This window comes from Schistocerca cancellata, chromosome 5, assembly GCF_023864275.1.
Source record: "Schistocerca cancellata isolate TAMUIC-IGC-003103 chromosome 5, iqSchCanc2.1, whole genome shotgun sequence".
Classification (NCBI taxonomy): Eukaryota; Metazoa; Arthropoda; class Insecta; order Orthoptera; family Acrididae; genus Schistocerca; species Schistocerca cancellata.
Window position 1 is genome coordinate 580,303,466 of NC_064630.1, and position 15,771 is coordinate 580,319,236.

At 39.4% G+C, this 15,771-nt stretch overlaps 1 protein-coding gene across 2 annotated transcripts in view; it reads right to left on the reverse strand.

Moving 5' to 3' along the window:
* LOC126187881 (E3 ubiquitin-protein ligase synoviolin) overlaps positions 1 to 15,547 on the reverse strand; it is a 90,245-nt gene extending 74,698 nt beyond the window's left edge. Inside the window, exons 1-2 of one of the 2 annotated variants that reach the window (XM_049929217.1) lie at positions 15,321 to 15,547; positions 6,770 to 6,862 (exon numbers count right to left, since the gene is read on the reverse strand). In XM_049929217.1, coding sequence (XP_049785174.1) covers positions 6,770 to 6,862; positions 15,321 to 15,449 — 222 coding nt within the window. In that variant the 5' untranslated portion in view covers positions 15,450 to 15,547. The remainder of the gene's footprint in view (positions 1 to 6,769; positions 6,863 to 15,320) is intronic. The other variant, XM_049929218.1, reaches the window with a different exon arrangement.
* Between the last annotated feature and the right edge of the window lie 224 nt (positions 15,548 to 15,771).

The following is a 15,771-nucleotide window of genomic DNA, read 5'->3' on the forward strand; positions in this document are numbered from 1 at the left end:
TACAATAACCCCCGAATCAATTTCCCTCCTCACTCCCATATTAACTGGCACCCACATTCTACACGCTCCCAAAAATCCACAAACCCAAAAATCTTGGACACCCCACTGTAGCTGGTTATTGTACCCCCACTGAAAGAATTAGGGGCTCAATGACCAACACCTTCAACCAATTGTCCATAATCTAGCCTACCACGTGTAAGATACACCCCTTTACCTTCCGGATTCATACTTGACATTGTTGATGCCACCTCCTTCAGGCTCCAAACCCACTATCTAATTCCTCATACACAAGACTAACTTTATAATAACTCAAAATTACTTTTCCTTTCAAGATAGGATATATAAACAATTCTGCAGTACAGCCCTGGGCACCTGCATGTCCACCTCCTGTGACAATCTGTTTATGGGCCACCTAGAGGAGACCTTCCTAGCCTCCCAAAATGTTAAACCTCTAGCTTGCTTCAGGTTCAATTATGATATCTTCATGATCTGAATTCAGAATCAAGACACTCAGTCCTCATTCCTTAACAACCTCAATACCTTCTCTCCCATCTGCTTTACCTGGCCCTATGCAGTAAGCTACGTTCCTGGATGTTGATGAACTCCTCCTCTCTGATGGCTCTATCCACACATCTGTCCACATGAAATCCATCAACCACCAACAGTACCTGGATTTCGACAGCTGTCATCCCTTTCACACCAAAAAATCCCACCCACGCAGTCTGGCTACCCAAGGATGTTGCAGTGACAAGAACTCTCTCGCCCAGTATACTAAGAGCCTTACCAAGGCCTTTGCAGACAGACACTATACCCAAACCGAGCCTGCAAAGAGATCTCCCACCCTCCTGAAGATGTGTGCTGTCACCCACCTCATCTCTATAGCAGCCTAGTCCATTGTTACGCCACCTCCACTACCAATCCCAACCTCTTGCCACAGGGATCATATCCCTGTGAAATAACCCGGTGCAAAATCTGCCCAATCAATCTACATCTACATCAATACTCTGCACTCCACCTTACAGTGTGTGGCATTTGCATACATACTCCACAAGCCACTGCACAGTGTGTTGCAGAGAGTATTGTGTAACATGACTAATCATTTCCTTTCCAGTTCCACTCACAAACAGAATGAGGGAAAAATGGCTATCTGTATGTCACCATATGAGCCCTAATTTCTCGTATCTTATCTTTGTGGTCTTATATGCAGTATATGTTGGTAGCAACAAAACTGTTCTGCAGTCAGCTTCAAAAATTGGTTCTCTAAATTTTCTCAATAGTGTTCCTTGAAAAGAACATTGTCTTCCCTCGAGGATTCCCATTTGGATTCCCGAACATCTCCGTAAGACTTGTGTGTTGTTCAAATCTGCCAGTAACAAATCAAGCAGCCCACCTCTGAACTGCTTTGATGTCTTCCTTTAATCTTGACAGGTATGGATCTCAAACTCTTGAGCAGTATTCAAAAATAGGTTGCACAAGCATCCTATATGCTGTATACTTTACAGATGAACATCACTTTCCTATAATTCTCCCAATAAACCAAAGTCAACCATTCATCTTTCCTACCACAATCCTCACATTCTCATTCCATTTCATATTGCTTTGCAACATTACGACCCGATATTTAAACAACATGACTGTGTCAAGCTGCATCCAAACATTATGGGTTTGTTTTTCCTGCACATTTGCATTAACTTACGTTTTTCTACATTTACAGCTGGCAGCCATTCATCACACCAACTAGAAATTTTGTCTAAGTCATCTTATATCTCCTACAGTCACTCAACTTTGACACCTTACCATACACCACAGCATCGTCTGCAAATAACTGCAGATTGCTGCCCATCCTGTCCACCAAATCATTTATGTATGGTTCAAATGGTTCTGAGTGCTATGGGAATTAACTTTAATGTATGTAGTGAATAATAGCAGTCCTATTACACTTACTTGGGGCCCTTTGACAATACCCTTGTCCCTCATGAACACTCACCGTCAAGGACAACATACTGGGTTCTGTAACTTAAGAAGTTTTGAAGCCCCTCACAAATCTGTGAACCCATTCCAAAGGCTTGTACCTCCTTTAACAGTCTGCAATGGGGCAATATGTCAGATGTTTTCCAGAAATCTAGAAATATGGAATCTGGCTGTTGCCCTTCATCTATAGCCTACAATACATCATGCGAGAGCAGAGTTTGACATGAGCAGTGCTTTATAAAACTATACTGATTTGTTGACATAAGCTTCTTGATTTCAAGAAAATTTATTATATTTGAAGTGAGATATTGGCCGGCAATTTTTTGGGTCTGTTCTTTTGCCCTTTTATACACAGGAGTCACCTGTGCTTTTTTCCAGTTACTTGAGGCTTTGCACCTGGAGAGAGATCTGTGATAAATACAAGCCAAGTAAGCGGTCAATGCCATAGAGTACTCTTTGTAAAACCTTATTGGGTTTCATCTGGACCTGGTGACTTACTTGTTTTCAACTTGTCATTTCTCTGTGTCAGGGATGCTTGTTACTGCGTTATCCATAGAGGAGTCTGTTTAATGATCAATAAATGGCACGTTTGTATGAGTCTCCTGCTTGAATGATTCCTTGAACGTGTAATTTAAAACTTTGGCTTTCATTTTGCTATCTTCAACTGCCACACAAGACAAGTCAACAAGTGACTGGATGGAAGCATTAGACCCACATAGTGATTTTACATAGGACCAGAATTTTCTTGGATTCTCTGCTAGATCTTTTGCTAAGATATGACAGTGATAGTAGTAGTACGCTTCATGCATAGATCTTTTCATGGGTGCACAAATCTCTACTAACCTTTGTTGTCATTTGCGTGTTCTCTTTTGAACCGAGAGTGCAACAGCCTTTGCTTCCTCAGCATCACAATTTACAATCTGCTTAAACTTTACCCATAATTAATCTATGTCCATCTTAACGGAACTAAGCAATGTCCATTCACTGTCTAAGTGAGATGCTAACAACTGCTTATCTGCCCTTTCTTGCAGAAATAACTATCATAACCTTCTTAACTGATTTATTAATTTTCATAGACATAATTGCTGTAATGAGATCATGATCGCTAATTCCAGTTTCTATACTGACACTGTCGATAAGGTCCGGTATATCTGTAATTACGAGGTCTAACAAAATTCCATTGTGTGTAGACTGCCAAACTGGCTGTTCCAGACAATTTTCAGGTGTCATGTTCAAAAGTACTATGCATAATTGTCTGTCTGTACCACCTACAATGAATCCATAGACATCCCAGCCTATATTCGGTAAGTTAAAGTTATTATTTATTTATTTATTTACTGCAACTAGTAATACATGATCTGGGTACTTACATGCTACTAACCATAGACATTCTTTGAATGACTCTAGAATGTCATAGACTCGGGTGGCCAGTAAAAACGTCCAAAAATTAACTTGGTCACCTAGACCTGTTACACACAACCAGATAACATCACTGTCACACTCAATTTCAACCTCAATAGGGAGAATATTTTTCTGAACTGCAATGAACATTCCTCCCCCTACGGCCTATAATGTCTTTCCAATATACATATCATGACTCATTAAATATCTCAGAGTTTTCCACTTTGGCTTTCAGCCAGCTCTCGGTCCTGTGAATAATTTGAGCGCGAGAACTTTCCAGGAGGCCAGTGAATTTGGTAACTTTGTTATGAATACTTTGATAGTTTACTGATAAAATTATTACAGTTGAAGTGTTTTACTCTGAACATAGTCTGATTTCCTTTGTTGCATACTGACTGGCGAGTGTTCATCACAGTGCCTCAAACTACTCCCTAGCCTAAAAAACCCTTGTGTGCATTCCACAAGCACTCCGCTACCCAAGTAGCTGCCTCCTTTGTGTACTGCACCGCTGACCTATCAAGGGAAGTCCTACAAATCCCCAACTGACAATGCAAATCTGCAGCCAAGACTGCCACAGAATCAACGAATCCTTTGGTTGGGACTCTCCACCCGGTTCCAAACCAAAGGACCCCAACCAACTCTGCGAAGAAATTGTGAGCTCTGTCTGCACACCACATATAAGGCCTCCATCCACCCAGCACTTCCTATTCCGGTCCTGTCACAGGCTAATCCTACTCCATCAGAGATTGAGTCACCTGTGAAAGCAACCATGTCACATACCAGCTCTTCTGGAATCATTGCACGGCTTTTTATATTGGAATGAGAGCCAACAAGCTGTCCACCAGGATGAATGGCCACTGCCGAACTGTGGTCAAGAGCAAAGTAGACCATCCTGCGACACAAAATGCAGCTGAACATAATACACTCGATTTCAATGGCTGCTACACAATCCGGGTCATCTGGTGCTCCCCTCCACCACCAGCTTTTCTGAACTGTGCAGATGGGAGTTATCCTGAGGGGAATGCTCCTTTAGGGCAGGATTGTGGGTATTTGGGAGATGGTACGTGACTGGAGAGGCAAGGCAACGGAGATCTGTTTTATACAAAGTTAAGAGGGTAATTTCAGTCTGAGAAAGTCTCAGTGAGATCCTTGGTATATTTGGACAGGGACTATCTTCACTAAGATGCAACAAGCAAGAGCAGGAGGGACTTATTGGTATGGAATGGATGGAAGCTGTCAAAATGCAGATATTGCCGTGGTATGTTTGATATGGATAGAGGTGCTGATGGAATCAGCCTTGTGGTGGAGGTCAATATTGAGAAAGGTTTCTTGTTGGGTTGAGGAGGATCATGAGAAGTGAAAGGGGGAGAAGGTGTTGAAGTTCTGGATGAATGTGGGTACGGTGTTCTCATCCTTGGTCCAGATCACAAAGGTGTCATTAACAAATATGAACCAGGTAATTGTTTTGGGATTCTGGGTAGTTTGGAAGAATTCCTCTAAACGGCCTAACAGGAATGAGCAGGGCACCATGAAGTAAAGAAGAGGAACTGTGGAGAGTTGGTGGAGGAAATGGTTGGTGTTTTATACATAACAAGGTACGTTACAGGTTTTGTTTTGTTTTGGGGTGCGAAAACAATTACGTGCCCATGTCAGATCTGTACAACACAATGACAAAGAGTGGAATTAAAAACAACTACATGCCAATCCCAACTGACAGAAGAGAAGACAACTAAAAACAGGGATGTGGAGAAAGGTCTATAAAATCTGCCATAAAGAAATGGAGGTCCAGAACTAAAAATTGAATGTCTTTGCCATGTTGACACCTTTTCTGGAGCAGGTGGTTGTGGAAGGATATGGTCTATTAACTTAGCTGCAACCACTCTGTTGCTTTCTATCTGGGCATGACAATTAAGAAGCTGTGGCCGGACAAACAGTGGCCAAGAGACAGTTGGACCACACAGTTGCTGAACATGTGCCCAACACAGTGTGCTTCACTTCAATGACTGCTTCACAGCCTGCACCATCTGGATCCTTGCTACAAATACCAGCTTTCCTCAGCTGTGAAGGTGGAAACTCTCCCGGTAATTACCCCCTTCCCTCCTCCCACTACAGCACTACATTGCCTTTTACTACATCAACACGACCACTACTCTCTCCTTTTCCACTCCCCTTTCCTCCTCCTCTGTTTCTCTCCTTTTCGGCTCCCCTTCCCATCCCTCAAACCCCACAACTTCACCTAGAATAGGACTTCTACATGCCCCATCACATCCCTGCATCATCCCTCAGGCAGCTCTACAGCTTCCCCCACAGGAAATGAGGCACTAGAGCACTTACCCGAAAAAAGGCAAAGGTCTCGAGTTTCAGTCTTGGTGTGGCACACAGTTTTGATCTGCCAGGTAGTTTCATATCAGTGTATACTACGCTGCAAAGTGAAAATTTCATTTTGGCATATAAATCTACTTGGTGATGGAGGTTTAACCCTTCAAAATGTGTTGTGTATAGAAATAAACAGTGCCTGGGAACAGTAAACTTGTTGTTACATTCAATAGCAAGGAAAGCATTTCTGAAGAAGAGAAATTTTTTAACAGTGAATGTAGACTTAAGTATTAGGAAGTATTTTCTGAAGGTATTTGTCTAAAGTGCAGCCTTGCATGGAAGTGAAACCATTTCACACAAAAGAAGAATAGAAGCATTTGAAATGTGGTGCTACAGAAGACTGCTGAAGAATAGGCCTTGATGCGTAGATCATGTAACCAATGGCAAAGTACTGAATAGACCTGAAGAGAACATTACACCAGTCTTCAGACTGAAAACAACAACAAGTTTACACACTTGGTTAAAACAATTAATTCCATTAAACTGAAGAATCCCTAGAAACTAAATAATCTAGTTATTTTCTCTGTATGTGGTTACTGAGTAAAACATGACTGCACTGTAAACTTTGATGAAGCCATCTGAATGAAAAACACAGACTTCAATTAAGCATCTGCCTGAGCTGATGATATTGTACAGCATATTTATCCAACTTTTTAGGAAACAACTGCTCTTACATGTACAGTCCACACAACAAGTTATTTGTGGTGCTGAGTGTCACACGAGATGTCAATCTTTCAGCACATACAGTATGTGATGGTACAAGTGTTAAACTGGCATTGTGGGACATGGCTCAAGTATTATTTCCATAAAGTCTGTAAACACATGAAAAAATTTTTCTTTACAAATTGTAAAACATGTTTACTCTTCAGTTCAAAAGGTGGGACAAGAGCCAAGAAAAGTTTAAATTACTGCAAAACAGACATCCAGTTTCCGTGACTGGCAGTGTTAATAACATCCCTCACCATCAAAAGTAAGGAGAATGGTTTTTATTGGTTTCAATGTTAACAGCAGATACACTTACCTCGAATTCAGCAGCTCGTAACTGACCAAAGAACACTTTCCGCATCAATTTTCCAGCAAGTATAACAAGAATAAATGCCTGAACATAAATCACCTGCAAATAAGAAAATGATTGAAAACTATGTAAGCTAGTATCCCCTCTAAGTAAATAGTACCCTGTCTCATTATACAGCAGGTGATACACATTAGAAATAAAATGTAGAAATTTATTTATATTTGGGAAAGGGGAGGGGGGAGGGGATTTTATGGATACCATGAACTGAGGTAGATCTTTTAAAAAATCTCACAACTCACAAAATTATTGAGTGATGACAAATGTTATGAAAAAAATGTTATCAAAAAATAAATGATATTTTTCATCATCATGGGCTCATTTCATACCATCACTTTTTAAAAGTGGACTGATCTTATCTAAATTTGTTAGTTATCAGCAGTAACTTTGTACAAAATGCTATTCAACAGTTCATGTGGAAGTAACTGCACAGAAAGGAAAACAAACTAATACAGAGAGAATTAATCTAATACAAGGAATCTGGAACCTTGGGATTTGATGCAGATTTCAATGTCATTTGACATCCTCAGTTAGAAAATGATCACCTCCAGACTTCTCCATGCATTACAGTCTTCAGTGACAAGCACTCATGTTTCTTCTGCAGTATGAATTATAATATTATAGCTTCTGATGAATGCTTTGGAATATAAAAATTACTTTTTTTGATAGCTTGCGGAAGAAATTAACTAAATTTCAAGGCCACAAATGAGATGCAATATAATTTTCTCACAAGATGGTCATGAATCTCAATTCCCCATTCTTAAAGCCTCCAACATTAGTTGTACTCTCTCTCTCTCTCTCTCTCTCTCTCTCTCTCTCTCTCTCTCAAGCGAAAGCTCTGGGGAGTATGGTGGATGATACAGTACTTCCCAGTCCCATCATCCGAACAGAGCAGCCACACCTTGTGCTGTATGCGCCCACACATTGTCGTGCAAAATGATGGGTGGGTTGTGCAGAAAGTGTCGCCACTTCTTTTGCAAAGCTGGTCACAGGTGATGCTCAAAAAACAAACAGTAATACTGTGCATTGACGGTATGCCGTGGAGGAATGTAATGCATTAGGATAACACCATCACAGTCATACACGAGAATCACCATAACTTTCACCATATTGGGGCTCTGACACTTTCGACTTTCACGGCGACCCATACTGATGCCATTCATTGGATAGGCATTTCAGTTTTGGCTCGTACAATGTGGCCCATGTCTCATCCGTGTTATAAAACGGCATACAAATGCTTCTCCTTCACACTCATTGTGCTCCAAGTGCGTCTGGGCAGTGTTGTAACACCTCCATTTCTGCATTTCCATCAAGTCATGCAGAACCCACCGTGAAGCAAATTTTTAGCATGCCCAGGCGTTCCTTCAGGAGGCGAAGCACAGTTGTATGCGCTAATCCAGTTTTGTGGGAGAGCTCACGAGTTGTATGGCGTCAATCACTGTCCACTAATGCGACAACAGCATGCACTACTTCTTCTGAGACGTTAGGACGACCTGCCCGATGCATGTCTGCCAAAGTCTGCCAACCTTTGTTGAAGGCTTTTACCCAACATGCCACTGTTCTGTAACGGCAATGCCGATTCCCTGCACGCCTCTTGAAGACCCTGATAACACTGTCACGCTGTATGACCTCTGGCACATACAATCTTGATCCAACATTGGCCTTCCTCTACAGTCTGTGCTCCCCATATTCTCCTCTACTGCCAAATTAATAACTCCTTGATGCCTCAAGATGTGTCCTATTAACCTGTACCTTGCTTTAATCAAGCACTTTTCTCCCCAAATAATGATTCAGTACCTCTTTATTATGAGATCAAAGAAATAAAATATCTCCTCATTAGTTATCTGATATGCCTATCTAATCTTCATTATTTTTTGTAACATTACATTTCAAATGCTTCAGTTGCCAGCTCATCTTGCAGAACAAAAATTTCATAGAGTGTCTTTCTCTGAATGCATCATACGATAAATTAAACTGAGCCTCAGAAACTGTTCAGTGACAATTTTTCACTAAGATATAGATGCGAAATAGGGATGTTTTCTGATGGACAGATAGCAAATAATGACCTACTTAAAAAGATTAAATGCAATATTTCGTTCTGTGAAGTAGACTTTGATGGCAGGACAGCATTCTCAATAGCCTGCATCAGATGAAGATAAGCCATTGCACTGAAATATGGATTGAAAGAAAGAAGAGGGCAGTTGCATTGAAAGGTCAATACAATCCCATCGTTCATTAGTTTTTCTTATGAGAAAATGAGAGCTGACTTCTTTTGAATTATGCATTTATTAAGACTGCAGCTGCTTGTAAACATAAGGGTATGCTCTTTCCTCAACCTAATTTACGCTTAACAAGAATTTTTTTAACATGCTGATGGGGGTCACCATGGGAAGTGCTCTTCTCCCTTGGTGGCTAACATGCCATGGAGGTTTTTGAGACGACAGCCCTGAAATCAATAAACCTTAAAGCAACCATTTCTTGGAGGTATGTTGATGTCACATTCACAGTAAGTCCAAAGATAGTAAAAAATAATGAGTTTTTTTGGACAGTATCTCAACTTCACACGAACACCCAGTTTACCATGGAAACAGGAAAGATGGTTGTTTGCTTTCTTGGACGTTTTGGTAAGACGGAAAAATAGTGGCTTCCTGTGTCATTCAGTTCATCACAAGCTCATTCACTTGCATTTGTATTAACAACCTTTGAGTTGTCATCCTCTGAAGCAAATCATGGGTGTACTTAAGACACTTGTACAAAGAGCACACACAGTTTCCGAATCTGAAAGTTTGCCTAAGAAACTTGCCCACCTAAGAGCAATGTACAGGGAAAATGGATACTTCACATACAAGATTAACATGGCACTATCACTTAAAGTAAAAAACTAACAATCTAATAAGGAGAGTACAATATGCAGCTTTTCTTTAGTATGCTGATAACACCTTTTTTAAGGTAAGCAAGATAACCTAGAAATTTCAAATTAAAATGGGTACCCATCCACCATCTAGGACAGAATCCTTCACCACTTGGATTGATATAAGATTATTTATTATTGCAGAAGGCTAGAGTTTATTAAATACCCTGCCAGTGCGGTATTGCTAATATGTGTTAAATTACACACACAGTGACAGAACGACTTACAGGACACCAATGATGCACCCACTTCTGTGACCCACGAAGTCTGCTACTACTGAGCACTGGACATTCATCAGAATATGATAACACAACAAGTGTGATTGTCACTACTTTCATTTTGGTATTCTATTATTAAAGAGCCCATGGAGGTGCGCATAGCAGAAAACATTATTAGCTGGGACAGTAGTTATCAGCTGGATAACGCACAGAATCTTATTATTTGGATGATCTGCTGTCAGCACAGATGATAGAATACTTAAAGGGCCACTGAGAGTGGCAACCCACCAAACAGAAGAGGTTCAAACTACTGCTAAGTGTACTGATTGCAGTCACGTTTCACAGTGATCACTTGTTGACATGTTGACTCTTTGGCTTCTGTCTTAGGTTCTTTGGTCAACATCTGTTTGATGATTTTTCTGATGTTTCACCGGATTGGTCAACATCTGTTTGATGATTTTTCTGATGTTTCACCGGAATGAGTGGGTGGCATTGCCAAAGCTTCACCCTCCACTGCTAGTGATTGACTGGGGGTGAGTCAGCAGCTGGAGATTATATATACCTGGGCTATTCCCTGGTGATTACTACTGTAACTCTTCTCTTCCTAACTGCAACAGTCATTCAATGTACCATGAGAATCCATGATCCATTGAGCTTGAAGCTTTCCTCTTTGTTGTTGAATTTACTCCCATGTTGCTGGATTTGTATGGCTTCCCTGAACAAATGGGCACAGAAGCTCTTCTCCACTGAGGAAACTCTTTATTGATGAATTTTATTATGTGGCCAGTAAAACAAAGCATGAGCTCTGCCACAGCTAATTTCTCTACTTCTCTCAACCTGCAAGACACTTTATGTATGATATCCTGCCATTGATGGATTGTTCAGTAATTGCCACGGACTTCTCCACATATATAGGGTATTCGATATATTCCAGACATTGAAAACGCGTCCCAGTTTCATTGTCAGGAATATATTGCATAATCTGTATGTGGGAATGACTTCCCAACCAGTATCACCCAAGTCTGTGTGGCCTTGGCCAAATCGTTGGCACCATTTCACTATGCCTAGATATGACCTTGCATTTTGTTTATATTCTTCCAGATTTTCACAAAGTATCTGTCTGCAATTTAGACATTTTACCTATAAGAATTTTACTGTCCCATATACTTCAGCTTCGGAGTTCATTTCCAGATGGTGTGCCATTTCAACTGCACACTGTGATGCACTTGTTATCTGTACCACAGCAATACTGTGTCTGCAGAAAACCAAGAACATGTACTCTATTCTGACAATGCACCATTCCTGTTGTGCAATAGTCTTAGCATGAGTCAACATGTGTAACTTACTTTCTGAAACCCCTCCATATTTCCAGAGAACTTTTACATCTACAGTGTGGTGTAACATTGATGTGATCCTCCTGGATAAAGTATTACATGGGTAAAATAGTTCCTTATTCAGATTTGCAAGTTGGGAGGATATTACCATCAGAAAAAAATAAAAATAAACAAACAAATCAGGCATTACATGCATTGGAGTGTGAAATTTTAGATCTTTCACTTGTGTAACTTGTCCCACAAGGTCAAAGAAATTGTTCAGCACATCAAGAGATTAAAATTTAATTTTGATAGGGAGGTGATTTTGATTGCAGTGAAAATAGTAGAACAACACAGACTGCGAGAAAGAAACAAAAGGGGAAGCCAGCTGGTAGAATTTTGCACAGAGCACGATTTAATCATTGAAAACACTTGGTTCAATAATCATAAATGAACGTTTATGCAGAAAAGACCTGCAGCCAGCACAAGCTTTCAAATATTTTACACAAAGATAAGAAACAGATTTATAAATCATGTTTTAAACGGCTATGATGAGGCCTAAATGAAACAGGCAAAATGAAACAGACACACCTAAAAGAAAGGGCAGGATAAGTGCAGTGGCAATGCAGGAATCGATAAAACAGAAATGCAAATCTGTTAAAACATGTACAGCTATCAAAAAAGATAACTGCTGCTTGCAGAAAAACAGAAAAAACCTACTATCAGGATGCTGAAACACCCAAGTCAAAGTAAGATATGTGAGTTAGACATGGTTTTAAGATCTTTGCCATAACAAACCATAACAAAACTGTAAAGTGGTATGCAGGATGGTTGAGAAATATTAATACGCTTCTTCACAGAAGAATGTAACAATCCCAATACCAAAGATAGCTGGTGATGACAATAAACCAGGGTGTCTTTAGGCTTTGACCACTAATCTTGTACCAAGCCCCAAGAAGCAACACAAACATCATTTCAAGATGGCAACCAATAACCTTACACATTTTTATGGCATGACAGATAATATAACTATCTAGTACAAAATAATACAAATTATTTATAATACTGAAGCTAACAATATTGTGGTGGGAAAATAAAGGTAGTGGGTGGGGACGAACTAAAGTATAACACAAAGAACTACAGAATCATATAAATAGTGAGGTAATGCAAATCACAACATAGCAAAAAAATCAATACAGTAATCATAAAGAAGATTGTACTACACACCTAGTGAAAAATCATGAAAGCCAATAATACAGAGCTCAACTTGAAAGACTAACGGCAGTTGTCTGCAGATCGGCCAGAGCAGCCAGACACAGTGGTCATGTGTGTGTGCGATTTGTGTGAATGTTTCCTACTTCAGAAAAAGGTCTTTTGGATGAAAACTTATTATAGTAGTCTTTTCATTGTGTCTGTCTGTTACTCATTTTCAGCTCTTTTAATGCTGATGTTAGTCTGTATCCATTTCCTTTTACTGAAACTGCAACTCACTGATAGGTAAAAGAATTGTAGACAAAGTGATAGGACTGATAATAATTAGAGATTTATGGAGGAGCCTGCCAGATTACCACAGTGAGCCCTGCAAAGTATGTTTGTATCTGAGAATAATTTGGTACTAACACTAATTTGGACCTGTATTGGAAAGAAACTTCAGGAAAAGACTTCATGATTACTGCATGAATGACATAACAGGGGCAAATCATTGTATAAACCCCTAAGCTTGTTGCGACAGCTATCTGCTGTATTGTACTGAGACCTTGGCCTTCGTTCCCTTTGACTTCAGGGAACAAAGAACTCACATGCTGAAACTGAGTTATGACCAGAGAATCTGACATAGGCTTCTAGAGTCATATCAGTTCCATCATACATGTTTTCCAACAGTTTAGCATTGAAGTTTGGCATCTGTGTGCAGCACCACTGGCACATTGCACACAATCTGTTATGTCATAATGTTCTAAATTATCACCACAATTTTGCAAAGCAGCAATTTTAACATTTCATCACCCTTATTTTTATTTATTATGATGACAGCAGTTACGGCAGAGGGTGAATTCTAATGCTAAAGCACAGTTTGCTCCTCAATAAAAGCTAGTGACCTACTGGTAACAAGTTGATACATGTCGTGTAACTTTAATTTTTTTTTTTTCATAATCTGACCTGAATTTCAGGATTTCTGACCATCCTCAAGGGACTGTTGTCTGTCCAGGTGAAAGAGTGCACATATGGGCAAATTTACTGCAACTACCTAAATACCTCATAGCAAACTGACAATGAAACAAAATTTTGTAGTCCTCTAGTCACTAAACTAAAAGAGCTCTCCGTAGATGCAACATACTTCTATGGCACCTACCAATATTCACTGAAATATACTGACAGTTTAGCTGCTGGAAGATTCGCAACATGAGCCTGTTCATAACTTGTGAATCTGTCTTGAATTAAATGAGGTCTTTAATACTCAAGCTACACTAGATGCCAAAACGACTAAACAACTTATAAAATCTATGGAGAGAAGGCAGCTGAGTCATCAAATAATGCTCATAGGACTCAGAGAAGCTGTTTTCATTGCATGACTGCTCTTTGGCTTTCATTCCAATTGATCCGTAGTGAGGAGGTCCTCCAGGATGTGGAACATACTGACATACATCACAGAACACGCAAATGATAATCACACATAGGATTCCTTGGACATTACTTTTATAAATGCAATGTTAATGCCTTCACTGTTGCCTCATATTAATGTAATTTATAGTATTATCTTTTTTTTTTTATTACATGGTGTTTTGTAAACAGATCACTACTAAATTGTTGTTTTCAAATCAACGACATTGAAAGACTTGCTCAACACAAAATTAACTCACCTATAGAACCTGTAACGTATAATTTAATTTTTTTGTGTATGACGAGTGACCTGTCTTTCAAATGGTTGGGACATGGTCGACTTGTGTCTTCTTAAGCATCACAAGAAATACTACTGTGGATAGGGGATCTACAGTTTGATGTGGAATCTGAACCACTTGTCATTCCTGGAGACTATCCATATCACTGACAGGTGTACACTACTATAAAGGCAGACAAATATTCAGTGGTATGAATGGGTTTCGTTCCTCTCCACGTACACACTTTTCCACAGCACCACCTGGGCAGATTGCTGGTTCTACAGTAATGTAATGTTAGTTTGTAAATAAATTAGAGTAGGCCTATATGTTCAGTTGTCATTATTTCAAAGCACTGTTCTATTAATCATAATACATTTTCTGACATTCCATTTTCTTGTATTTATTACAAATTCATTCTCATCAGTTATGAGGCTTATTGTCTGATCGAAAATACTAGATGAGCTTTCTTCTACATCCACGATATGCAAGCTGTAATTGGAGTACGCAATTAAATTCCTGAAAGTTTGACAAGATTTGTGTGAACTGGAACTTCTATGAGGAGCATTTACTGGCGAGAATGTGTCAAATTAAATTTTTGCTGATGCTGTTTTATACTGTCAATGGTGATAAACAGCTGATCTGCATATTCTTATCCTTGGCCCTTGCATTTCATATCGCCTCCGTCCAGAAATACTGCTATTTTCTCCTTGTAAGCATGTGTGTGTTCAACCTGTGAACAGTTATATTATTTCTTTAAAATTATTAAGCAGTTAATACTTTATGTGATACACGTTACTGGTATTTGAGGTACTCCGTACTATGACAGACAAATGTTGATGTAATATAACGTTAACTGTTGTTGGACATACTTGTTGCTGAACGACAACAATCCTCAAAACGCAACTCTAGCTTTGCGCAATGCTCACGTATTCGGGGCGCTCAGGTTGAAAAACCACATTACCTTTCACAACATGTATAAATTACGTCTGCGAACTTGTAAACAAACATCGCGTCACACAAACACCGCACATAAGAAAATTTTAGAGGCATCATCGTTAACCATGATGGTGTACGCCTAACTGCAAACATGAAATATCGTTTTCAGTGCTTTCTAAGTTCTTAACTATTAGAGAAACAATAATGTTGACGATATAAATATTATTATAATGACTTGGCACCTACCGCCATACTCGGATTTGATTTTGTAATGTACACAATAGACGGATAAAACTGTTTCTTTTGGTAATATGCATTTCCAATTACTATACTTGTTAATCCGAGGCTAATAAGTGTTATTCCAAGCGACCGCATCTCAAAAAAATTTAGTGTCGTCTACTATTTTCAACTACAGCTGATCTCACATCATCCACAACTCAAAATCGACTACAGAGCACTCAGCGGTTTTGAATGACACTACGTGTCATGATCGTCCTATGTTTCAACACTACGTGTTTGTAAATATGTTGCTAGAATTTGGCGGCTGGTTGAAACTCTTGTGAGTTGATTTCGTCCGTAATTGTATAGTAAGATATCACATTCCAGATTTGCTTATTTGGTAACTAGATAACTGTTAACGCAGCAAAATTTAATAGATATCGAATTACGAAACGAAGAATGACTTACGAAATATCAA